The sequence below is a fragment of the Lithobates pipiens genome, unplaced genomic scaffold (assembly GCF_037356315.1).
Source record: "Lithobates pipiens isolate NorthernLeopardFrog02 unplaced genomic scaffold, aLitPip1_a1.2 Scaffold_19, whole genome shotgun sequence".
In the NCBI taxonomy this organism is placed as follows: Eukaryota; Metazoa; Chordata; class Amphibia; order Anura; family Ranidae; genus Lithobates; species Lithobates pipiens.
The window spans coordinates 348467870-348495013 of NW_027507764.1; the positions used below are offsets into that span (position 1 = coordinate 348467870).

At 40.8% G+C, this 27144-nt stretch overlaps 1 protein-coding gene across 2 annotated transcripts in view; it reads right to left on the reverse strand.

Moving 5' to 3' along the window:
* Positions 1-4809: 4809 nt before the first annotated feature.
* Positions 4810-27144, reverse strand: part of SLC35B3 (solute carrier family 35 member B3) — a 73444-nt gene continuing 51109 nt past the window's right edge. For both annotated transcript variants that reach the window (XM_077492167.1, XM_077492168.1), the window contains exons 6-10: positions 26519-26616; positions 14695-14787; positions 10521-10632; positions 8745-8814; positions 4810-5851 (exon numbers count right to left, since the gene is read on the reverse strand). In XM_077492167.1, the coding sequence (XP_077348293.1) occupies positions 5701-5851; positions 8745-8814; positions 10521-10632; positions 14695-14787; positions 26519-26616 (524 nt within the window). In that variant the 3' untranslated portion in view covers positions 4810-5700. The remainder of the gene's footprint in view (positions 5852-8744; positions 8815-10520; positions 10633-14694; positions 14788-26518; positions 26617-27144) is intronic.

Genomic DNA, 27144 nt, shown 5'->3' on the forward strand with positions numbered 1-27144 from the left:
ACAGAATTTATATAGCACCAACAGTTTGTGCAGCACTTTATAATAGAAGGGGTGACAATACAGTTCAGGACAAGAGGGGTAGAAGGGTCCTGCTGGTGAGAGCTTACAATCAATCAGGGTCTAAATAAAGGAAAAAAATAAAAACAAATGCAAACTTTAAAGTGGAGATCCACCCACATTTTTTACTCCTCACCATGCAGCACTAATGCGCATCCTTAAAAACAAATTTGAAATTTATTTATTTTTCTGTTCACTTACCTGATTTAAGCCTATATCTAATTTCACTTCCTCCTTGGACATCATTTCCGGTTTTGCATGGGCTCCTGGAAGATCTTGGTCAGCTTGGCATGGCACCGCTCCAGTAACATTTAACATTAGCGTCTTTGGAAACTCTTGTTCAGCTTGGCATGGCAAGCTGACCAAGATTGCAATGCACTACACATGCAGTGATTGGCTGGTGCATGCTGGGTGGCCAGCATGCACGGAATGTATGAGGCATGAGTATTCTAGGGGTATTTTTATCTTAAAAGTCATAATTCGGCTGGAACTCTGCTTTAATGATTGGTAAGCTGTAATATAATAAATGTTTGCTTGTGGGTTTAGGTTCATTTGAACCGTAGTCAGCCTGGGCAGAAGATGAAACTGTAGGTAAAGTCTAGTCCTAGGATCCAAGGCCAACAAAACTTGCAGACTCAACAACATGCATATTTACTTCAGAACTATTACTTCCTTAGTCATATTTTTGGCTAGGTCCACATGGAGTCTCTCTTTCTTCTTGCTATATCATAAAACACAATTATTATGAGAACAATAGGGATTGATTTTCAGTTTAACAAATAACTGGTCCCATAAATATAAAACATTACATTTTGACAGAGCACACTGGAGTAAAACAAGGGCAAATGAAATGAAGTGGCCCATTGGAACCACAAAAATAACACATTTTCTTTATAATATCGTTCATACATTCATAAGAAATTCACACTGGCTTGTTCAGGCCCAGGTGCTATGATCAGGGATAATAAAGGGGGGTGGAAACCTTATACAGAACATAGAAAGGAACACACTGAAACAAGCCATAGTGTGAACAGCCTAAAATACAGGTACATCTAAAAAAAAAATTGAATATTAAAAGTTAAAGTTTATTTCAGTAATTCAATTAAAAAAGGGACACCTATATTACATACTGTAGATTTATTTTATTTGTATCTTTCAATGATTATGGCTTACAGCTAGTGAAAATCCAAGATTTAGAATCTCAGAAAATTTGAATATTGTGAAAGATCAATATTGTAAACTCATGGGGGTTGATGTACTAAAAGCAAAACCACTCTGCACTACACGTGCACTTGGAAGTACAGTCGCTTTAGATCGGAGGGGGAAGATCTGAATTAAGGGGAAGCTCTGCTGATTTTATCATCCAATCATGTGCAAGCAAGAATGCGTTTTTTTATTTTCCTTGCATGTCCCCCTCAAATCTACTGCAAGTGCACTTGTAGTGCAAAGTGGATTTGCCTTTAGTAAATAACCCCCATGGTGTCACACACTAATCAGCTAATTAACTCAAAACACATGTAAAGGTTTCCTGAGCCTTTTAACCAGGGGTCTCAAACTGGCAGCCCTTCAGCTGTTGCAAAACTACAAGTCCCATCATGCCTCTGCCTATGGGAGTCATGCTTGTAACTCTCAGCCTTGCAATGCCTCATAGGACTTGTAGTTTCACAACAGCTGGAGGGCCGCCAGTTTGAGACCACTGCTTTAAACGGTCTCAGTCTGGTTCACTAGGTTACACAATCATGGGGAAGACTGCTGACTTGACAGTTGTCCAGACAGTCATCAGCACCCTCAACAAGGGGGGGATAAGTTACAAAAGGCCATTGCTAAAGAAGCTAGCTGTTTACAGAGTGCTGAATTCAAGCATATTAATGGAAAGTTGCGTGGAAGGAAAAAGGTGTGGTAGACTAAGGTTTACAAGCAACAGGGATAAACACAGCCTTGGGAGGATTGTGAAGCAAAGTCCATTCAAGAATTTAGGGGGAATTCACAAAGAGTGGACTACGCTGGTATCAGTGCTTCAAGAGCCACCACACACAGACTTATCCAGGACATGGGCTACAACTCTCACATTCCTTGTGTCAAGCCACTCCTGAACCAGAGAGATGTCAGAAGCGTCTTACCTGGACTAAGGAGAAAAAGGACTGGACTGTTGCTCAGTGGTCCAAAGTCCTCTTTTCAGATGAAAGTAACTTTTGCATTTTATTTGGAACTCAAGGTCCCATAGTATGGAGAAAGAGTGGAGAGGCACAGAATCCAAGTTGCATGAGGTCCAGTGTGAAGTTAGTCAGTCAGTGATCATTTTGGGAGCTAGGTCAACTGCTGGTGTTGGTCCACGGTGTTTTATTAAGTCCAAAGTCAGCATTGCCCCCTACCAGGAAATTCTAGAGCACTTCATGCTTCCCTCTGCTGACCAGCTTTATTGAGATGCTAAATGTCATTTTCCGGCAGGACTTGGCACCTGTCTACACTGCCAAAAGTACCAATACCTGGTTTATTGATCGTGGTATTACTGTGCTTGATTGGCCTATAAACTCGCCTGTCCTATAAACTCATAGAAAATCTGTAGGGAATGGTCAAGAGGAAAATGAGAGACACCAGAACCAACAATGCAGACAAGCTGAAAGCCGCTATCAGTACCACAGGCTTATTGCCTTCATACCACGCTGTATTGATACAGTAATTCATGGAAAAGGAGCCCAGACCAAGTATTGCATGCATACTATACTGTACATTTTGGGTTTTCATCGGCTGTAAGCCATAATCATCAAAACTAAAAGAAAGAAATGCTTGAAACGTGTGTGTGCGCGTGTGTGTTGAATCTATATAATATGAGTTTCGCTTTTTCAATTGAATTACTGAAATAAAAACTATTTGATTATTTTCAATTTTTTTGCACCTGCACTAGGGCTCCTGCATATGGACATCCTGAAGCCTAATTGAACTACCAGACGAAAGCAGGTACATATATTCCAGATATAATAAAACGTGATCAAATCTTATAGTTCCTTTTCTTTTGAAAGCAGACAGAATCTGAGTATACACCTGTTCTCTGCCAACATGCTGCAGAAAAGGAACCTCGCGCTCCATTTTGCTGTACAGGAAGACATTTACTCTGTGTGGAAACAGGGGTCTCTGCAGAGGTTCAACATGCCCCCTGCCAAGTCAGAACTACAGCTCTATAAACAAGAAATACTCATATAGTCTGCCAATTGGAGACATCAGCCCAGGCTGAGTTAAAAGCTAGAATTATCCAATTAGCAGGGTACACAAGTGTTGCTGATTTGTGGCGCCTCGCTTTAGACTCAGCAGGAGGCATGTCAGACCTCTGCAAGGTGACCACCCACTGCTTCCACAGAGAGTAAGGCTGGCCATACATTATACAATTTTCTTCTATAGATTTCCTTTAGGTTTACCAAAACCATATACTATGAGGTCTAAACTACTACTTTCAGTTTGTGTGCAATCAGGCAGGCCCTTGTACTACACAGTTGAAGGTAAATCTAAAGGAAATTGTATGGTGTATGGCCAGCTTTAAAGGTTCTTCTGTGCAGCATGCTGGAAGAGGCCTGGAAGACTTTGTACACCTTTTTTAAGTACCTTTAATGTATTTAGCAGATTTAATCTAAAAGTTAAGTTTTAAGGAATGCTGTTTGTATTCTTTACAAAGACCAGTTTTAGGGTATCTTATTTATATACCACATGATAAGCTATTATTTGCTATGGGCAACAGAGCCAATTATGGGGGGGAATCATTTTCTCTCTGTTGCCCATAGCAAACTAGGTTTCATAAGTTAACGCAGAACTCCATCTTTTGTTAGACTTCACATAGTTCATTTGGGCCAGATACGTCCCTGACTTAGGCCCCATTCATACCTGAGTGTAGCATTTTCAGGCAGAAAGTCACACAATTTTGTAAAGGTCACCAATGTAAAAAAAAAAAAAAAAAATAAAAAAAGCCCAAATCAGCCTAAAAAAAAAAAGTTCCAGAACTCGTTTGAGCTTCAGGCGTTTTGGAGCTTCTGGCTTCAGAAGTTTTGGAGTAGAGATGTGAATCATCTCCATAGAGAATTGATTTTTTATTTTTTTTCCCCCTCCAGCATTTTGTAGATTCGGGCTTAAAGCTACAAAATTCTCAGCTGTGAATGGGGCCTAACATGTGAGGCCATTGGATGTGTGGAATAAATTGTAAACATCATACCGTACGTTGTTGGATCCGAGACTTCCTGACGCATACCCGAAACAAAGTCTATCACAGCGACGCTCAGCCATTCACAGAAAGCAGTGTATTCCATCAATGAATACAAAGCTCGGCTACATACAGTTTTTATATGGCACATCCAGCGGCCTCACCCGTTAGTGAGAGAAATCGTTTGTTTGGGCCAAGCTAAAGTCTAACAAATGATTCAGTTCAGCTTTAAAGTGAACTTTGAGGCTTTTTAACCATACAAAATATGATGCTCTGACCCAGAAGTATGACATAGGCACTCAGACATATCAGGCTCCACTGGCTGCATGCATTTTTTCTGGTCAGGTACAGTATTTACTATGCAGTGATAACTCAAAGTCTGCATGTTTAAAATAAAGTCAGCAATGTCATATCCCATATATGTCTGTATTCACAGATTAACTAAAAATTAATAAAATAAAATAGATCCCCAATGATTCATCAAAAAACAGTAAACAACATTTTTTTTTAAAGGAAGGGCTATTTAAATTTCATCAATCTCCCAGTAATCAAATCTGAAAAGCAGACACATTATCAAGTATTTTTAGTCAAAGGCTGTGAACATTACTGTGCAGCCACACAGTGGCACTCAAGCCATTTCTTAGCGTCCAGAATTATTCAATAGGTGACTAATAAATAGCAGTATGATCAATTCATGTTTAACAGGATGAATGTTCACATTTCAGATATTACATTATAAACAAATCTGCTGTGGAAATGCACGTTTAGAGAAACGTGGAGTGGCAAGATTATTATACACATGATCACATGAAAAAGGAAATTACATATTCTAAAGATGTAAAGAAAAGACAAGAAAAAAGCACATGCTGTATTAGTTTTGCACGTTACAATCATGTTTCAGTAAGGCGTATATATGCCTTTATTTCTGTATCTGAACTCTAGTGCAGGGACATGATGTAGAACAGAGTCCCATCTCTGCACACTGCAACTGAAAGGACATGTCCTCAGCCTCCATCCTTCTTCACGTAAAGGAAAAAAAAAATCCTCCTTCATAACTACGACTTCCGTCAATGTGTACGATTTGCATTTGAATGATAGTGACAATTCTTAGTCGAGCACTGAAAACTGTGCTATGATAGGGAAGAAAAAAAAAAAAAAAGTCACAATACTAGTCCCGTAAATTGTCATGGTCCACTAGCGTGTTAACCTCTAACAGAGAGGTTGCTTAAGTCTTCTGGTACCTTGTTTCACAAGAGGAGGCCACAACACCTGGTCCTCTGGAAAATCCCTTCGGCAAGTGGAGTGAAGAAAATAAAGATCACCCTTGACTTAATCCTTTGCAGTAACATATTAGGCAATATGCCATCACCTTCTCCTTAGAATAACCAATTCCCTTTGGAAATACAATCATTTAATGATTACTGAAGATAAAATAAAAAGTCTAAAAACTCATTATGTTATACAGTCTGTGAAAACGTCCGTGATTTTCCTTCAGAACCCTGTTTCTTCAGAAAACTGTAAAGATGGTGCAGCTTAAATTTGTCCATATTCTTACTGTAGACATTTAAGAAAATTCCAAGTACGACTAACAGTCCAGACCATACATACCTAAAAAGAAAAAAAAAAAAAGAAGAAGAAAAGATAAAAACAGTGTTTTAGTTACACGTTAATTGCGCCTTAGGCTCGGTTCACATGGCTGCGACTTGAGATCTGACCCCAAGTCGCATGACATGTAAAATCCCATGTTAGTCAATGAGAGCTGTCTTAATTAGCACTACGCAAGTCACTCTGACTTTAGAAAAGACTTCTATTCTATACACTTCTATCAAACTACTCAAGTCACCTGACCGCAGGTCATAGCAGTGTGAACCGAGCCTAAATCTGCAATAAAGATAATCATATTTGCTTGTTCTTGTCCAAGATTCTGACACTTCCCAGGGCAACAACAGATACTGCACCGTCTTCAAAAATGGATTAGCAGAAGGGAGAAGGATCAGTATACAAAAAGGTAAAAGTTTCTATTTTGAGAATACATTGCTATGGCAGTATTCCTGCCGCTGGATAAAAGAATAGCTTAAAGCGTATGTAAACCCCTACAAACATCTTTTTTGCTCCTTTTGGTTTGCTTAAAACATACCACTCAAACTAGAAACCAAGCATTACTAGACCTACTGATTACCAATACAGACCTGATCATGGATGTGGAAATAAGGGGCAATTTAGGAAACAGCAATCACAGGTCAATAAGGGGAAGCATAAGGGGAATATAAAGACACTGAATTTCAAGAGCCAACTACCCTAAACTATGAACCTTGCTAGAAGATATAAATTGGGATAAAAATCTTAGGAACAAAGAACACGGAGGAGAGATGGGTTTGCTTTAAGAGCATATTAAATAAGGACATTAGCCAGTGCATCCTATTGGGAAATAAACGTTTAAAAAAGTGAACAAAAGTCCTGGATGGATTAACTCCAATGTAAAAATGCATATAAAAGCAAAGGAGAAGGCCTTCAAGAGATACAAGGCTGATGGATCATCATCAGCATTCAGACTTTACAAAGAATGCAACAAGAAATGTAAGGGTGCAATCAGGGCAGCTAAGATAGAACACGAAAGACACATAGTGGAGGAGAGCAAAAAAAAAAAAAAAATTCTTTAAGTATAAAAGAGGGAGGACAGACCATAGTGGCCTCAAAGAACAATGAAGGGAATCTGGTTACTAAGGATGGAGAGATGGAGAAGGTATTGGATTTATTCTTCTCCTCAGTCTTTTGCCTCAGTTTCCACAAGGAAATCGGGGGGCTTCAGTAACCAAAAACTGCAGTTTTATCCTCATGACACATCTCATGAAGCACCCTCATGCCTAACAGAGGACAGAATAAAAAAACGTAACATTAAATAAGTCACTGGGACCAGATGGCTTGTACCCGAGGGTTCATAGGGAACTCAGTCAAGTAATTGCCAGACCATTGTTCCTAATTTTTACTGACAGTCTACTGACTGGAATGGTACCAGGTGATTGGAAAAAAGCCAATGTAGCACCAATATTTAAAAAAGGGTCAAAATACATCCCTGGAAATTACAGACCAGTTAGCCTAACATCAATAGTATGCAAGCTTTTCAAGGGGATGATCAGGGACTATGTACAAGATTTTAGTAATGAAAATGGTATCATTAACAGTAATCAGTATGGATTCATGAAGAATCGAAGAATCGTTCTTGCCAAACCAATCTGTTAACCTTCTATGAGGAGGTGAGCTGCCATTGAGATAAAAGAAGTGCATCTGGATTTTGCAAAAGCATTTGACACAGTGCCCCATAAACATTTACTGTACAAAGTAACGTCCGTTGGCATGGACCATAGGGTGATTGCCCGGATTGAAAACTGGCTACAAGGGCGAGTTCAGAGGGTGGTGATAAATGGGGAGTACTCGGAATGGTCCAGTTCTGGGCACCAGTCCTCAGGAAGGATGTACTGGAAATGGAGCCAGTAGAGAAGGGCAACAAAGCTAATAAAAGGGACTGGAGAATATTAGTTATGAAGAAAGGTTACGAGCACTGAACTTATTCTCTCTAGAGAAGAGACGTTTGAGAGGGGAATACTATTTCAATTTACAAATACCACTATTATTGATTATAACAGTGATAATCACGGTTATAGGCAATAGTTTTAGCTGTCAGGAATATCTTTCATTCATAACAACTTAGTTACTATTATAATCTGCGATTGGCTACAGTTAATCACATGGTACAGGGTGCTGTGATTGGCCCAGGTACCATTTGATAGCTGTGGGCCAATCACAGCATCGCTAGAGTAAGCACGGCTGTTATGAAAGACCTAACAGTTTTGTTTACATTGTGATCACATAGCAGTAACAGTAATCCGCTGTTTCCAGTAGACAAAGCGGTCACGGGAGCGGTGTGCTGCGCGCCGATGTGCCAGGCGATGTATATGTACACGGCTGTACCACCCGCTTGCAGTAACGTGGACGGGACTATAAGTGATCAATTTAGCAGTACACATCACAATTCAGAGGCGGTGACTGACCTGCTTCATGCTGCACTGTATTTGATTGCAGCATTTCCTACTAAAAGGGGGGTTTAAACCATAGGCAAAGCAGGTCAAATACAGCCTTTTCTTGTCAAATGCTGCATTTTCCATCCAAAAGCAGCTGCATAGGTTTAAAAGGTAAATGCAGCATTTGACTAGAAAACCCACTGACATCAACCCTCATACATAAATAATTAATTACAGCAGTAAACAGAGTTAAAATAGCTGGGAAACTTATAACCATTTCAGAATTCTGTATGTGGCAATGCTCTCTCTTTGCCCAATTTACATTCTTCTTTTCTAAAGGATTATCTTTCATCCAATGAGCAAAAACGATTAACATCTACGGCTGACAATAAGCTACAGTAGACACAAGCATAATACATCTCAAAATGATTTTACCTTTAAAAAAAAAAAATATATATCTAAAAAGAAAAGCTGTTACTTACTGTAAGGTAAAGGGTTTTGCAAAGAATAGAAAGGACAACACAATCGTCATTGCCTTTCTCCCAGTTGTTACTGTGGAATTGAACAAAACATGTATTAAAGCAGAAATAGAATTATAAAATTGGTATATGAAAAGGTTTTGAAATCAATCTTGTTTTACCAACAATTCAACATTTCTCTTAGTAATATATTTTTGTATTCTTGTCTTCAGTGGGTTAGGTTTACCAATGATTGCAAGTCAACTGAGACCATGAGGTCAAATACAAAAAACAAAAGTATGATTTTAGTTTGCTTTTGTTATACGATACGTTTTTTTCTCTCTCATAATTTGTAAAAACAATTGATAGTATGAGGGAGCTGAATATACAGAATGCCCGGTATCCCTTGTATTTTCTGTGTTAAATCCAAATTAATACAATTACTGGGCAAACTATCCTTTGCCATAAGCAGGCTCTTGTTGAAATGAAATGAGACGTTCAATAGGGTCTTCATTTAGGTGGAGATAAAATCAAGAGATTTACAAGACCCCAATTTACGAGGAATATAGGCTAGTGGTGGTTAAAGCGGAACTCCAGGATGCCATCACATTTTTTTGCAAGGTTTCCCTTCAGTGAAAATAAGTAGTGTTAGTTTACTCACTAATTTTCTGAGAAATCGTCTACTGAAAAGTTCATGATATTAATCACTTTTACTTTTTTTCCCACTTTGAAAATTGCAGATGCTTGGCCACTAGGATGAGGTACTCGGAAGAGTCTGACATCACACCCTTTTGCATTTGCACAACCTGACAAACTATTCAGGATGATGTGGATGGATGGGTGGGACACACAAGGACGACTTGCCTAATGAACAAAGCCTGATGTGTGAAGACTCTTCAGAAACCTCCTGGCCCCCTGCTGTGCTTAGTGGTTTCTATCATCAAACTCTACTCAGTACAACAGGGCAGTTACATAGGGATCAGCAGTGGGAACCACTGAAAGCAACATGAGACCGGGAGGTTTTTGGAGCATCTTCAGGCTGCAGGTTCTCTTTGTTAGAACATAATTTGATGGCTGCCCTGTGGAAAAGACAAATATTTGCCATCTTCACAAGGATGCCTTTTATTCTTGATATTAGAGTCACCATAAATAACAACTTAATGCGTATTCAATATTTATCTTCACGAATTGCCCATGTGATATAACAAACACTATTAAAGCCCCTAAGGGATCATTCATACCTGCAACCCTCTCTACAACTCCTCTAAAAAGCAATTTTCAGTGGATTGCTTTTTATAGGATGATAGAGCAGCAGCTGCAAGCCATTCAGGAGGCTTGCATATTGTAAAATCCTTAAGGGTATTTTACCCCTATCAAGGTGCCAGCCAGACAAGCAGCCACTCACCCACAGCAAGAGGCCAGCCAGCAAGCCAGCCACCCATAGCAGTGGGTTAGGAAGTAAGTTGAGGAAGTAAAGGCTATGCTGCAAACAGAGCATGCTGGCAACTCCCTCCCATTCATGACTGACTGTTGGTCAGGACCAACAGAGCCACTAATGAGTCTTACATGCCACTTCATTGACAGTGGATGGACAAAAAGGCAATTGGCGTTGAATACAAAGGTGATGCAAGGATCCCACACTGGGGAGTACATTAGAGGAAAAACTGAATGCGCATAAACGTGCATGCAAAAACAAATCTTTTTACTGCTGCTAAACTCCTGCAGGAGAGAAAAGCATCAACACTGTGTGCATAAAGCCTTATGCTGTAAATATACCAACAGTTTCTAATAACTGGTTACCTGTCACAGCAGTCAGAGCTCCAAAGATCTTAATCAATGCAAGTACAAAAGATATTCCAAAATATCCTGTCAGCGAGAAAAGGAAGGCATATCCATACGTCTGAAATGGATACTAAAAGAAAACAGGTTCAGATTAGGAGATGCTGCTTCAGTATACACACACACACACACACACACACACACACACACACACTATAAATTACTGTATTTATCGGCGTATAGCATGCGGCAGCGTATAACACGCACCCCAAGTTTAGGAGGGAATTGTAAAGAAGAAGAAGAAGAAGAAGAAGAAAAAAAAAAAAAAAACTTTTAGGAGGGAAGTTTAAGGAAAAAAAAAAAAAACAACTTACATTTAAATGCCCATCAATGCAGCCTTGTCAGTGTCATTTGCAGCCTTGCATTGCAGCCTTCCCAGTCATTAGCAGCCTTGTCAGTTTCTTTTGCAGGCTTTCCATTTAAAAATGGCGCCGTTGAGATACAGAGCGGATGTCCTGTGTATCTCAGCGGCGCTTGGTAGCGCTCGGCCGTTCTCGGCTATTTTTGCCGGCTTCTGAAAGCCGTCGAAAATAGCCAAGACCGGCCGAAGAGCTCGCAATCGGCAGGTGATCGGCGTATAACACACACCCATGATTTTAAGGGGAAAAATGTGCGTGTTATACGCCGGTTACACTTTATAAGATATAATTATGATAAATTTGTATTAAATATATTATATATATATATATATACATACATATATACACACACACACACACACACACACACACACACACACACACACACACACACACATATATTTTTTTTATTTATTTATTAATTTTTTCGAAAAACTGTGCTGGAGGGACAACTGAAGCGTACAGCCACCCAAAGTATAGAAAGACCATACACGGGTATACATTGTGCTTGTGTAAATTGGAGTATAAATCCCTAGTAGCACAAAACCACCATTCTCGGATTTACTCCTTTGCACGAGTTTCTCAAGTACGCTGTATAACTGTGTACAGCTAGTGCACAGCCATTCATTAGTATGCTGCAGCAGTCAGAAATATGACCACAATTTACATTGAATGTCTGAAAGTGTCTGTAAGGCCTTTGAGTGCTCAACCGTTATGTATTCTTTTTTTTTTAAGGGCACAACTATAATGAACAGCTATGTGCTTTACAAATTGTCTCTAAAATAACTGATACTCCCTTCGCTTGATAAATAAAAAAAAAAAAAAAAAAAAAGGTAGAAGTTAAGCTCAGTCACAGAAAATGTCATAATATTCCTTGAATCTTGTAGTGTGCAGCATTAGGCAGAAAACACTCTGTAGCACACCACAACCTGCATTGAAGGAATGAGTTGCAAAATGTAGGCATTGTGTGGAGCAAAAACAGTTGCATTTGGAGGAAAACAGTATCCACTCTGCGCTGTAATCCCAAATCCAAAAAAGTTGTCCCTTTCTTGCCTCAGCATATTCTACGCTAAAACCTGGATATATATCTTTCATCATTGATGGTGCCTTTCCAGATGTGCAAGGTTCCTCTTCTCTTTGATCTGGAGGATGTAGTGCCCATGGTTGCCACATTTGGATTCATCTGACCAAAGAACAGTTTTCACTTTCTAATAGACCAATTTAAATGAGCTTTGGCCCAGCGAAGATGCCAGCATTTCTGGATAATGTTCAGATATGGCTTCTTCTTTGTACAATAGAACTGTAACTTGTATTTCTGGATGGCATGGCAAACTAGGTTCATAGATTGATTTTTGGAAGTATCCCTGAGGCCATACGGTAAGGTCCATCACAAAACCCATGCCAGTTTTTCATGCAGTGCTGTCTGAGGGCGCAAAAATCATGGGCATCCAATATTGTGTTTTGGCCTGTTCCCTTGCGCACAGAGATTTCTCCAGATTCTCAGAAACAGAACCTCTACCCATCTTTACTTCTGAGACACTCTGACTCTCCAATATGCCCTTTTTATACCCAATCATGTTAGTGACTTGTTGCCAATTAACCCAGTTAGTTGCATAATGTTCTTCCAGCACTTCCTGGTAGGTACCACTTTGCCAGCTTTTTAAAGCCCTGCCCCAACTTTTCCGAGATGCGTTGCTGTCATGAATTTCAAAATGACCTTATTTGTTTTTCTATTGCGAATAAAATCTAGGTTTACAAGGTTTGCAAATCAACGTATTCTGTTTTTTTGTAGATTTTACATAGCTCACAGTCACAACTTTTTTTGTTTGGCAAGAGTTAGTCACTGGTCCGCTAGACTCCAACTGTCCACATAGAGGCATGATCAGAAGGTGCCAGGTGTAATTTTAGATATATATGGCTGACCACACATTATACAATTTTCTGATTCAGAGAAAGTTGTATAATGTATGGTCAGACTAATACAGGTATTTTTAGTGACAACATGGACCTCGGCTTTGCCTTGCAGGTTCAGGTTAAAGCTGGCCCCTGCAACATCCAATGCTCATCTTCCCTTTGTTTCCTTCTTGCTTGGGCCAATACCTCACTATTGAATACCTTTAAAGCCCAAGTTCACTTAAAACAAAAAATAGATAAAAGCACAAGGGATTTTACTTACCTTCAGTGAGATCTGTCCCTTTTTCTGCTGTGTCCTCCTGTAGCAGAAACTTTCTCCTCCGACGACCCAACCCTGCAATCCTCCAGTGCAACAGGGGACAGTAGAAGTAAGAAAGCTGTCACAGGCACTCATCAAAAAACTGTCCAACTATTCTTGCCCTTTACACTCCCTTCCCCCATTCACGCAAGTACTACAGCTTCTATTAATAAAACAGAATCTGTGAATGGATGATGGTTGATGGTTGAAAGGTCCATCCTCTCCATTCATAGATCAAGTTTTATTCATAGAAGCTGTAGTACCAGCTTCTATAAATGGAGTTGCTTGGCAGCAAGGGCAGGCATAGTCTGGCATGCTGAATGAGTGCCCGTGACAGCTCCCTCAGTTCTATTAACCCCGTCACAACAGAAGATTAAGACTGTAGGGGTTGGGGGGATCTTAGGCTTTAAAAAATGCTGACTGGCAAGAAAAATATTTCCCCTGAAAATAGGAGGGCAAACGTATTATGCACCGATATTTGTTTTTACCAACAGGGGGGTGGGGGTAGGGTGGTCCACCCCAGGTGCCATACATTGGGGGATGTCAGGCTGGCCGCACTGCCTCTCCTGGCCCTGGGACAGCACTACCGCATACTCTAATGTTAAGAAATTTTTTTTTAAAAAAAATCACCGCCAGTCCCTTCTCATGCACTTCTGCTGTGTCATGGTCATTGCAAAACGGAGCCTCTAAAAATCCTCATTGGCTCCGTTTTTTCCTCCTCCTCATGTAGCTTTAGATTGGAAGAAGAGCGGTCACGTGACCGCCCATGAAACATTAGAGGAGAGCAGTCACGTGACCGGGTCTATGAAAGAACGGAGATAATGAGGTATTTAGAGGCTTTGTTGAGAAGGGACTGGCAGTGATTTTTTTCTTAAACTTTAGAGTATGCTGGCAGTACTGTCCCAGGAGTGCAGGGGGGCTGTGTACAGTGCATGGGGAGGGGGCTGTGTAAATGGGGCTGCATATTCTGCAGGGGGTCTTTGTAATGTGCAGGAGGCTGTGGAAATTATTTTGCCCTGAAACTTCCCTCTTAAAATTAGGGTGCGTGTTATACGCCGATAAATAAGGCAATTCTAACAACTAGAAAGACAAAACTTATACCGGATCCAAATGTTACATGCTATTAACAATACTACCAATCCCTACAAAGTATAACTGTATTTTCACTTTGCTCATAACCATGTTATTTGTACAAAGTAGACAGGTTTTTTTTTTTTTTTTTTTTCGCTGAAAGTAAGACACGCCTTATAAAATGTACATTGTAACATAGTAAAGAATAAAAGACCTTAAACACATACATTAGGTAAATATATAAAGCCTGTGAGGAATTAATTTTGAATATATAAAACATGCCATTATAATGTTTTTCATAGGAGAAGGAAAAATTTTTTTGAAGTGTGTGCATGACTTGTGGCTGGAAGGCAGTGCCTATTCAGCAGCCACTCCATAATGCGACATGTATATTTTATGCTTTCATGCACTACTGCCTTGCATTAATACAGTTCTCAGCTGTGTACTAGTCATTTCCTATTTTTTAATCAAGCTGCTCTGTTTCAGCACTCACCTTGGAACAGAAGGCTATGGCAGGAGTTAATCCACTTGTAATGGCCAAACCCAATAAAATGTAAACAAATCCTATGGAATATGAATACAGAACCTGAAAAATTAAACACTCATTTGAAAAAGGTAATAGAGACTTGCAAGCGCTGTTCACAGAGGCCTGAAATCTAACACAAAACAGTTTTTACATAATGCTCTCCAGAATACTAGCGTATATTTGCATATAAGGGTTACTTTGATTATGCAGTAGAAAAAAAAAAAAAAAAGGTTGTTACAAGAAAATATACAAGTACTGGGCCTCAGAGGAAATATATACTCCACAGACCCCTTTCTCATTTAGACCAATACATGTTTGACATTTGGTATAAAAGGGAGTAAAAAAAATTAGGTCTTGTATATTTAGATAGGTAGTTATTTTTATTTAAATAGCAATCCAGTCATCCGCAGTCCTTTACATTACAGCACATGCACCATGTTTGGCCTTACTAGCAGTACAAATTCCTATGCCGCAGTTCATTCACTGGTTTTTAAGTGAATTTGGATAATCTCTCTACATATGAAATCCTCTTCATACCTTCATGAAATATTTCTCCCCACAGGTATTAATGAGCAAACCAGGCAAACTTCAGTTTGAACTTTCCTGGGGGAAGTTTACAAGCCCTGAACATGGCAGCATTGTTTTTTGTAAACAAGGGCATGGGGGTAGTTGGGCATGGTCTTTGCCACCGCAAAAAAAAAAAGTTTAAAGAAAAATACACTTCAGCGTGAAGAGGGTCTTTTAATACGCCTTAAAGGGCAACAATAAAAAACATAAATCCTTTACATAACATGCATAGGGGATGCTTTGGAGCAATTTTTCTCAACTCCAGCCCTCAATAAAATAATGGCTGTGGTAAGTGAAACTGATCAAATAACCTGTGCAAAATAATGGAGAGCCTGAAAACATGACCTGTTGGGGGTACTTGAGGACTGAAGTTGAGAAATATTGCTTTAGAGGATCTGCACGAGCAGTTAGGAAGCAGTACGATGTAGTCCTTTATGGCCTCTTGCACGCTGCAGCTTGAAAAAGATCAGTCGTTTTTTTTTTCCTTTAAAAGGAGCTAAAATATGGCCCATTAATTGAAATATGCCTACACACACACACACACACACACACACACACACACACACACGTAAACAAGCGACATGCATTGTCCAATATAAAAATAAAAAAATTATAAAAAAAATAAAAATCTGCATTTCTGGTCAGTAATTTATGCCTCTTGTGCACAAGTGTGCACAAATGCGCTGAAACGACCATTTGCATATTGTGCAGACGAGAACGCAAATAAAATGCCTGAGTGCGTGCAAAAACATGTGATCACAAATACGCGAAAATGCACGTAAAATAATGTACAAAAAAAAAGAAAAAAAAAAAAAAAAAACTGCTTGAAATTACGTCTGAAAAAGTAGATGCTCAAACAGAAATATCATGTGCAAGAGGCCTATAAGTGACTTTGTTTACAAACAGGGGCAAGGGATTTATCATTTTGCGGCGAGGTAGCACTACCACCGCTAAACTGCAAATCCCCTTCTGGCTACTGTTTATAAGCCTCCGTTTACACCTGAGCATATTTCTTTCATGCAGAAAGTCCTGCAATTTTTGCCACAATTTTGTACAGGCCAAAAGGTCACCAATGTAAGAGAATGAAAAACGCCTGTAATCTACCAAAAAAGAAGCTCCTGTACTTTTTAGTTTTTAGCGATGGGCGTTTTGCTTTAGGTGACAGAACGCTCAGATGTGAACAGGTGCCGTTGAACTGAATGGGATTTGTCTTGTTGGGCATTTTTAGAGCCGAGGCTTACAGCAGAAAAAATATATAAAAATGCCTAGGTGTGAGCAGAGCCTTAAGGAACCAGGGGATCTGAGCGATGTGTTTGACCAAATATAATGACCACATATGACCTCACTCAGGATCCCCAGGCAGTTTGCTTAGGAACAGAAGCCAGCTGGGAATTTGTCAGTTTCAACATAAATAGTGCAAGAGCAGTATGCTGGATTATTTTATCAATTTTTAGGGTGTTTGTTGTAAAAATGTGTACTGTCTTTGGGGTGGGGGGGGTCGTGGGGTCCCCTAAAAATTCACAGAACACCCATATCCAGGCACAGGCTGGATGATCAAGAAAGTAGAGTGTGTATCCTCACTCTTCCAGAACCACACCAGGCCACATGCCTTCAACAAATTAAAAAATAAACACTATTCCCTGATGCAAATCCAATATCAATAACTGTGTCCTTGATCCTGGATGTAGATCCTTGTCAATCATGAAGACCTGCGCTACCTGACAAGGTTTTTTCCATTGCACTACTGCCAGAAAATGACAGATCCCTGGTCAGCTGCTCTATGTAAACAAAATGTAAAAGAATTCTGCCCTTGAGTTCTAGGTGAAGAAATAAAAGAAATCTACTTAACCAGCTGCCAACCCCTTGCCCTGATACAAGGTATTAAACAAATGAAATACATGCATGGAGTTAATATTAACAAAAAATAAATATAAATATTGCGATTTTATAACTGAACTAAAAGTATAAAAGTTGCATAAGATGCTATTGTGTAAATGAACAATCTCCCTGTAATTGTGCAAATGTGCAAAAGTGAACCTGAAAGTGCTGAAATGCCCAAAAAAACCAAAAATAAATAAATCCTGGAATAACTTAATTTGGTTCATAAGTCATGAATAAAGCACTCCATAAGAATGTAAATCTCCTGCAGAACTCGTGTGTGGAAACCTTCACACCACACCGCTGTGAACAAGTCTTACCAGAAGACAAATCACCCTCTTTGTACAAAAAAGTGTCAACCACCCCAACCTATAAGCTTTTGCAGTAAGGTGCATGCACATCACAAAACAAAGATTTCCCAGCATGCTTACCAGCTGGCCTGCAAAAAAAAAAAAATAAATAAATAAATAAAATTGACCAGTCTAACAATTCACGTTAAAAACAAAGGGTTTTGTTTAGTGTGCAAATAAATTCCTCTATTTTTAACTTGAATTTTTAGACAGGGCCTATCTGGTTTGTTTGTAATAACCACCTTTTCCAGCTTCCGTCTCGTAGTTGAATCTGAGCATGCGTGAGTTTTTGCGCATCGGAATAGCATACACACGAACGTATTTTCGGATAGGAACTTTTTCAGGCCGAATTTCCGATCGCGAGTACGCGGCATTAGTTATCAATTAGACCCCTGAAAAACCCTTGGATCCTAGGCCAAGATTGTACATGGGGTTCTGACGAACTTTAATACCAAGCCCAATCTATACAGATGACAGGTATTATCACCTCTCAAACTGACAAAATGCTAAAATTTCAGTGGGCAGTAAAGGTTTTGGCATTTGACAGGTAAATGGCAGAAGGCAGGGCTTATTTTTGAATTGTGCACAAGCAGAAATCCCATGTTTAGCCTGGAATTGTGATCAAAAGGCTACCAGGACATATTCAATTATAATAAGAAATTTGCAGGCATCTCAAAAATGGTTGTTCTCCTAGGAACACAGAAAGAAGAAATCAGGGTTATGCTAAAGCCTTTTTTACACTCTGCATCTCCATTGACGCTTTTCAGCGTAGTGCGATTAACCACTTGCCACCCAGACCAACTCTGACATTTCTCTCCTACAAATCAAAAAAAAAAAAAAAAATTATCAAATTTTTTTGCTAGAAAATTTACATAGAAGCCCAAACACACACACACACACACACACACACACACACACACACACACTTTTTTTTAGCAAAGAACCTAGAGAATACAATGGTGGTTGTTGCAACTTTTTATCTCGCACGGTATTTGCCAAGATGTTTTTTTCCTTTAAAACAGTTTTGTCCTCAAAAAAAAAAAAAAAAAAAAAAAACCCAGTAAAGTTAGCCCAATTTTTTTACATAATGTGAAAGATAGAGTTATGCTGAGTAAAGAGATACCCAACATGTCACGCTTTAAAACTGCACTCGGTTGTGGAATGGCGCCAAACTTCGGTACTTAAAAATCCCCATAGGCGAGGTGGCGCAGTTTGCTTGAATGCAGAGGCCAGGCATGACATTATAACATTGTGCCCGGCCTCTGAACGTTCATAAAGATACCGGTGACTGGTCCACCAGAAAAAAAAAAAAATATGGTAAACATCCGGAGCCAGCGCATCCTGTCTCCGACACACTGATGGAAGCAGTGAGTCGGTAGAAGCACCAGAGGGAGGCGGGAACGGATGTCCCCTTTCGCCATCCGTAAGGAACGATCAAGCTGCGGAACAGCCGTTATGATCATTCTTATGGTGTAGAGAATCGCCGGCTGAAAAAGCCGATATTTAAAATGATGCCTGTAGCTGCAGGCATCATTCAGATATACCTGCACAAAGGACGTCATATGATGGCTGGTGGGCAGGAAGTTGTTAAAGACTAAAAAAAAAAAAAAAAATTAATAATAATAATAATAATAATAATAATAGGTACGTATAAATAAGTATGATTAAAAAATCCTATGTGTCCTTTATATCGATGGAGGCTAGAAATTCTCCAGTCTGGAGCGAGGCCATTACTGAGCGGACAGACATCATCCGAAAGGACTGGATTAGTAGATACTGGTTAGGGGATCTTGGGTCCAAAATGGGCCTTGTATCCCAGTTTGGTTTTTGAAACGTAAACAGGTTTGAATGAAACCTTGTGCCCCTTTCGGATGCAGGAACCTGTATAATCACTCCTTGTTGCACTAAATTATGTAGTGCCTGAAACAGCAAGTTCCTTTTTTGGAAGATCCAAGGGAACACTGAATCTTAGAAACCTCTGAAGGGGAACCCCCCCGCAACTCCAGCTTGGGACCATGCGACACAGTCAAGGTGACCCACTCATCCCAAGCAACAGTTCTTCAAAATTTCCGCAAAGTGCAGCAGCTTCCCCCCCCCACCCAATAGAGTGGGGGGCGTCCCCTCAAAAGGAGGGCTTGGTGCCGGGTTTAGAAGAGTTTTCTGACCCTGGCCTTGCCCCTGGCTCTAGTGCCCTGTTGGTGGCGGAACCACCTTGGCACTGAGACACCTGGGGAAAGCAGTCCCTGAGGTTTTAAACGGGGGACACCTGGTACTTCTCTTCTCCGGAAATCTTTTGGATATATTTGTCCAAATGATCACTGAAGAAACGTTTCCCATGAAAAGGGAAACCTGCCAATAACTTCTTACAAAGGAAGCTTGGCTGACCAGTTCTTAAGCCATAAAAGTCTGCGCATATGTACAGACAAGAGAGACAAATTAGAAACCTGCTATACTGAAACCTTTACAAAGGCATCAACAGCAAAACACAGGGCTCAAGGAATAAATCGGTCTTATTTTCAGCAAGCTCATCCTCCTGGTTAAGCCTGTAGGCCTGTCTGACCTGATCCTTTACGGACTGGCAGATACCAATTGCTGCAACAGCTGGCTGAATAGCTAAACTGGCCAAATAAAAGTAAGCCTTTAATAATGGCTCCAGTTTTTTGTCAACAGGGTCTTTCAAGCCCTGTGCCTTTATCCACCGGAAAAGTTAAGTTCTCGTTTAAGGAAGAGAATACTGCATCTACGGCTGGCATTCTCCACTTCTTAAACTTTTCATCCATGGGATATGTAAGGGAACAAAAAGGAACAAAAATCCTGTCAGGATGCTCTCAATCAGCATACACCGCCTGTTCCAACAGCGGAAAGCCCATGTGGCGGCCTGAAGAGGCCTCAGGGACCCCAAAGAGGACCGGGGGGGGGGGGGCTCAATAACCTCTGCAAGAGACAATTTAAAAGCAGAACGAACCATCTCGGCAAGAGTCTGGATCAAAAGCCTCTGCGACTGAGAGGCAGACACCAAATGAATATCTGCTTGTCCAGATTGCTCAGAAGCAGACTCATCTGCCAGGCCCTCCACAGAGTCCTGAGCTTTTAGCTCTTCCCCATCCTCAACTCGTTCCTGCTCCAAACTAGGAGGCTCAGGGGAGGGGGATCTGTCAAGCTCCTTGCCGCCCTGCAGGATGGAGGCAATCATGCCAGCAATCCTGTGCTCTAAGCCGGCTAGGGCCAAGGACAGTTCATCTTTGGTGATAAAGGGTAAAGCAGCAGCATTGACTGTATGCACGATATCAGATAGGAGCAGCAGCTCAGATTGCCCAGAAGCCCCTGGTCTTTCACGGGATACAACACTAGGGATACAAATAGGTTCAGGAACTACTAGCAACATAGGTGTGCCCTTCCCTGTAGCGTTAGTCCAGCTCCTCTTTTTTGAAAACATAAAAATCCTATTTTTGTGGCTTGTAAATAACAGCCTACCTGTAAAATCCTTGGAGTACATCACGGGACACAGAGCAGCATAGTAATAACCATGTGGGTTATCGGCCACCTTCGTGTGATGGACACTGGCACACCCAAGACAGGAAGTTGCCTCCCTATATAACCCTTCCCATACAGGGAATACCTCAGTTTTTGTAGCAAAGCAATATACATAAATCCCAAAAGAGGGGAGTGACCACTGTGTCCCGTGATGTACTCCAAGAAAAGGATTTTACAGGTAAGCTGTTATAAAAATCCTATTTTCTTTATCGTACATCACCCGACACAGAACAGCATAGTAAAAACTATGTGGGACGCCCCACAGCAATGCCACTTGAGGGGAGGGAGACAACAAGTAGGGTGTTAGACTTGAGGACCTATACTGCTCGCAGCACACTGCATCCAAAAGCGATATCCTCATGCCTTTTTATATCCACCCAATAGAATCTAGTGAATATATGGACTGAAGACCAAGTTGCGGCCTTGCAGATCTGAGCCATGGAGGCTTGGTGATGCACTGCCCAAGAAGCACTAACTGCTCTGGTGGAGTGCGCTTTGACTTGAATAGGTGGAATTTTCCCCTTTAAACCATAGGCCTGAATTATCACTTGCCTAATCCACTTAGAACAAGTAGATTTGGACACTGCCTGTCCTTCCCTAGGACCTTCTGGCAGCACAAATAAAAACATCAGTCTTCTGGATCTGAGTAGTTGTCTTTTAAATAGACCTTGACTGCTCTCGCCACATGAAGGGAATGTAGCGATTTCTCTTCCACAGAACAGGGTTCTGGAAAAAACGACAGTAGGACAATATCTTGGTTCAGATGGAAACCTGACACCACTTTAGGCAAAAAAAACTGATGAGGATGCAACACCACCTTGTCCTAGTGAATAATTAAATATGGCTCTTTACAAGAAAGAGCAGCCAACTCTGATACGCTACTTGCAGAGGATATAGCAACCAGAAAAACGAATTTCCTTGTCAGAAGGACCAATGGAGAAGGCTGTATCGGTTCAAAAGTCTGTTTTTGCAGACAAAACTAAAGTCAAGTCCCAAGGGTTCACGGTTGACCTAACTGGCGGATTAAGCCGCATTAACCCTTGCTAGTACTCAAGCTTCATCTCTACCCCCAATTGTAGAATATTTCCGAGGATGCCAACCCTTGGATTCACACCAGGAAACATAAGCCTTAGACACGGGTGAAGAAACTGAGGTACTCCCTGGGAGACCCTTTAATAAGGCTCACCAAGGCCCTGTGCAACAATCCTGCTAAGCACCTTAGCCTGCCAAGCAACACCTGGCAACTCACGTGACCCGGGTAAGGAGAAATGAACTGCTGTAAAATGCCTGGTTCAGAGCCTGCTGTGTCCCACATGTGCGTGGTCCTGGCGAATGGGTGTGGCTGTATTCGCATATGAAGCAATCTGTACGCCCAGATTAGGCTACAGAGCATGCGTGGCTCCGATTTTGCATCAATGCCTGTGGCGAAGCCGCGTGCGCCATGGCTGCCAAACGAACTGCTAAGCATTTTGGCAAACGGACGTGCGTCTGAACAAAGATGCGCAACCATCCATTTCTAGGTGAAAAACAGCCAGACACAAGCAAAAAAGGTACACTTTGCAAACGCCCACAGCTAGTCCAAAACTCCCCCGAATGGTCACCACACACAGGTGTAGAGCCTCTAGATAGCTTGACTGATTGTTACAATCACTGGGACAAGCCACAATAAATAAGGGGGTTTTGCTTACCCTTCCAGGCACAAGGCAGCTTAAAAACGAAGCCCAATCTTAACCCATCATGGCAGGTTCCTGTCACTTGAGGACCTTCAAGAACGGCGTACCCTTTTCATGTTCTGGGTCCACTCCATTGGACCTGTACAGCACCCTGCAAGAATGGCTTAGTGCTATGGTGTCCAGGACTCCACTTCGCAGGGTCCAGCGCCCGGAGGTCGCAGTACAGGCAAAACCTCACAGGATCTTGTGTCTTCTTTGCAAGGTTTGCGTACTATTTATCTAAGCATATACGGTGCCTTGCAAAAGTATTCACCCCCTTGGCTTTTTACCTATTTTGTTACATTACAGCCTTTGGTTAAATTTTTTTTAATCTGAATTATATGTGATGCATCAGAACACAATAGCCTAAGTTAGTGAAGTAAAATTAGAAAAATATATACACAAAACTATTTTTCAGAACTAAAAAACTGACAAATGGCACGTACGTGCGTGTGCGTGTATATATACACACACACACACACACACACACACACACACACACACACACTTCATATTCACCCCCTTTGTTATGAAGCCCATAAAAAGCTCTGGTGCAACCAATTGCCTTCAGAAGTCACATAAATAGTAAAATGATGTCCACCTGTGTGCAATCTAAGTGTCACATGATCTGTCATTACATATAAACACCTTTTTGAAAGGCCCCAGAGGCTGCAACACTGAAGTAAGAGGCACCACTAATCAAACATTGCCATGGAGACCAAGGAACTCTCCAAGCAAGTAAGGGACAAGGAAGTACAAGTCAGGGTTAGGTTATAAAAAAAATAAATAAATAAATAAATAAATAAATATCCAAATCTTTGATGATCCCTAGGAGCACCATCAAATCTATCATATCCAAATTGAAAGAACATGGCACAACAGCCAACCTGCCAAGAGACGGCCGCACACCAAAAAACTCATGGACCAGGCAAGGAGGGCATTAATCAGAGAGGCAGCAGAGACCTAAGGTAACCCTGGAGGAGCTGCAGAGTTCCACAGCAGAGACTGGAGTATCTGTACATAGAATGACAATAAGCCATGTGCTCTATAGCATCGGACTTTATGGCAGAGTGGCCAGAAGAAAGCCATTACTTTCAGCAAAAAACAAAATTGTACGTTTTGAGTTTGCAAAAAGGCATGTGGGAGACTCACAAAATGTATGGAGGAAGGTGCTCCGGTCTGAGGAGACTAAAATTGAACATTTTGTCCATCAAAGAAAGCACTATGTCTGGCGCAAACCCAACACATCACATCGCCCAAAGAACACATTTTCAGCAGTCAGGACTGGGGAAACTGGTCAGAGTTGAGGGAAAGATGGATGGTGCTAAATGCACAGGGATATTCTTGGGCAAAACTTGTACCACACTGTCTGTGATTTGAAGCTAGGACGGAGGTTCACCTTCCAGCAGGACAATGACCCCAAACACACTGCTAAAGCAACACTTGAGTTGTTAAGGGGGAAACATGTAAATGTGTTGAAATGGCCTAGTCAAAGCCCAAACCTCAATCCAACAGAAAATCTGTGGTCAGACTTAAAGATTGCTGTTCACAAGCGCAAACCATCCACCTTGAAGGAGTTGGAGCAGTTTTGCAATTAGGAATGGGAAAAAATCCCAGTGGTAAGATGTGGCAAGCTCATAGAGACTTATCCAAAGCGACGTGGAGCTGTGATAGCTGCAAAAGGTGGCTCTACAAAGTATTGACTTTAGGGGGGTGCATCATTATGCACATTGACTTTTTCTGTTATTTTGTCTAATTTGTTATTTGCTTCACAATAAAAATAAATAAAAAATCATCATCTTGAAAGTTGTGGGTATGTTCTGTAAATTAAATGGTGCAAATCCTCAAACAATCCATGTTAATCCCAGGTTGTGAGGCAACAAAATATGAAAAATGCCAAGGGGGGGTGAATACATTTGCAAGGCACTATATAGCCTGCAAAGGGAGAAATATTTGATTACGCGCAGTGGGAAATTTTTTTTTTTTGGTACCAGCAGGAAACAAAATTTAAATAAATGTGTGAAAATGAAATCACATAAATAGAGAACTGCTGCCCCTACTGGTTACTTCCACCTGAGTGGTGCAAATGAGAAAAATAAAAGTAGGTGTGACACTGTTAGTTTAGATATCTTAAATGATTAGTGATGTGCCTTAAAAATTTATATATTTTATGACATTCATATGTTAAAGCTCTTAAAAAAAAAAAAAAAAAAATTATATATATATATATATATATATATATATATATATATATATATATATATATATATATATATATATATATATATATATATATATATATTTATGAAAAAAAAAATACAGAAAAGACATATAGAACTACACAAAATGAATAAAAAAAAAAAATCCATAAAAACGTGCAAAAACTGCCTGCCTGGCCGCTGATTGGCTGGAATGGATGGGATTGAAGGCAGCGCAGCCATTGGCTTGCGCTGCTGTCAATCACATCCAATGACATGGTGGGCCAGGGCTGTGTGATACAGCAAGCGGCTATATCACGGGAGCGCACCCGCAGGTCCTTCTCACCATGCGAGGGAGCTTGCATGAACGTGAGAAGTACCTGCGGGAAGAAGCAGAGACAGCCGCAGAGGGACCCTAGAAGAGCAGGTTCGGGGCCACGAGCTGCACAGTGGAGGTAAGTATAACATGTTTGTTATTTAAATAAAAAAATTAAATTACTTTACAATCCCTTTAAGAAAAACTGTATTGCATCATAAAAACCTTAAAAATTATTAATAATATTCAAACACGAGACAGACAGACAGACGAAAGCAGGGGACATAAAGGGTCAGGTTTTCCCAACATAAACAGTACTACGGTTTACATTTGTGATCACTGATTTGCCATCACAGCAATTAAAGTGTTGTAAAGTCTCTTTTTTTTTTTTTAAATGACCTGCTCTGTGCAGTGGATTTGCACAGAACAGCCCAGATCTTCCTCTTCTCAGGTCCATCCTTGGTGCTCCTGGCCCTTCCCTCCCGTTTAACTGCCCCCACAGCAAGCTGCTTGCTATAGGGGCACCCGAGCCGAGTAACAGCTTCCTGTGTCCATTAAGACACGGAGCTGCGGCCCGACCCCATCCCCTTCTATTCTCATTAGCTGACCAACTTTGATTGACAGCAGTAGGAGCCAATGGTGCCTTGCTGCCGTCTCAGCCAATGAGGAGGGGAGTCCCAGGCAGCACAGACATTCCTACAACATCACTGGATCTAGATGGACCTCCGGTAAGTATTAGGAGGGCTGCTGCACACAGAAGGCTTTTTACCTTAATGCATAGAATGCATTAAGATAAAAAAAAAAAAAAAAACCTTCTGACTTTACAATCAATTTAAGGCACGGAGCTGCTCTGATCAGCTCTGTGCTTTTTGCCTATACTCTATGCTGTCTAATAATAGCAATAACTAAAAGGGTGTTTTTAAATTGCCTGTCAGAACTGCTCCCCCTAGTGGTCATTTACTACAACGGCCGATAGTCATCTATATTAACCATCCCACCAAGTCACAAATCCGGATGCAAGAAGGAAACTGCAACTTGTAGCTGCACCAGCAGTTACATGTGCTCAGCACCCATGCATTGCATGGTTACCAACCTTAGGATATACAAGAGACTGCTTTTATTTCAACCTGCTGACAATCAAATAAATTTGAAATAAGCATGTTATGCAACTTGGACTTTATATTACTCTGTAAAAGAAAAGAAAAAAACTGCATAAAATGATTTTGGAATCTTCACCATTTCTGAATTTGATCCATTATGTAGTTTCATGGCCTTTTCCTGCACATTTCCTATAACAGCATCTGCACAAAGCGCCAGGGAGATGAGCATCACACCTTAAAATGATAAAAACACAATTAAAAATAGTCTGCATCTGCTCACACTGAAGCCTAAAACGACTCAACATTAGAGGTATGACTATTGAAACAGCACTTATGCCATTAACCCCTCAATGTAAAGAGACTCTATGCTACCTGTAGAGCAGAAAAGTCCCTACTGCAAAATCTATAAACACCTAGCACTGCCTATTCTGTTTTAGACCCCCTTTCACACTGAGGTGCATTAAAGGTGTTTTAGTACTAAAAATAGCACTTGAAAAGCACCTCTCAGGCCACCCCACTGTGAAAGCCCGAGTGTTTTCACTCTGGGGTGGTGTGCTTGCAGGATGGGAAAAAAAGTCCTGCAAGCAGTATCTTTGGGGCGGTGCGGGAGCGGTATATACACACACACTTCTCCTCCACTGCCCCTGCCCACTGAAATGAATGGGCAGCCCCACAACATGGGAGCTATTAACCCTTTTTTTCAGCCGCTAACGGGCGAAAAGTGCAGCTGTAACAGTGGTAAAAGCGGTTCCAGTGGCGCTC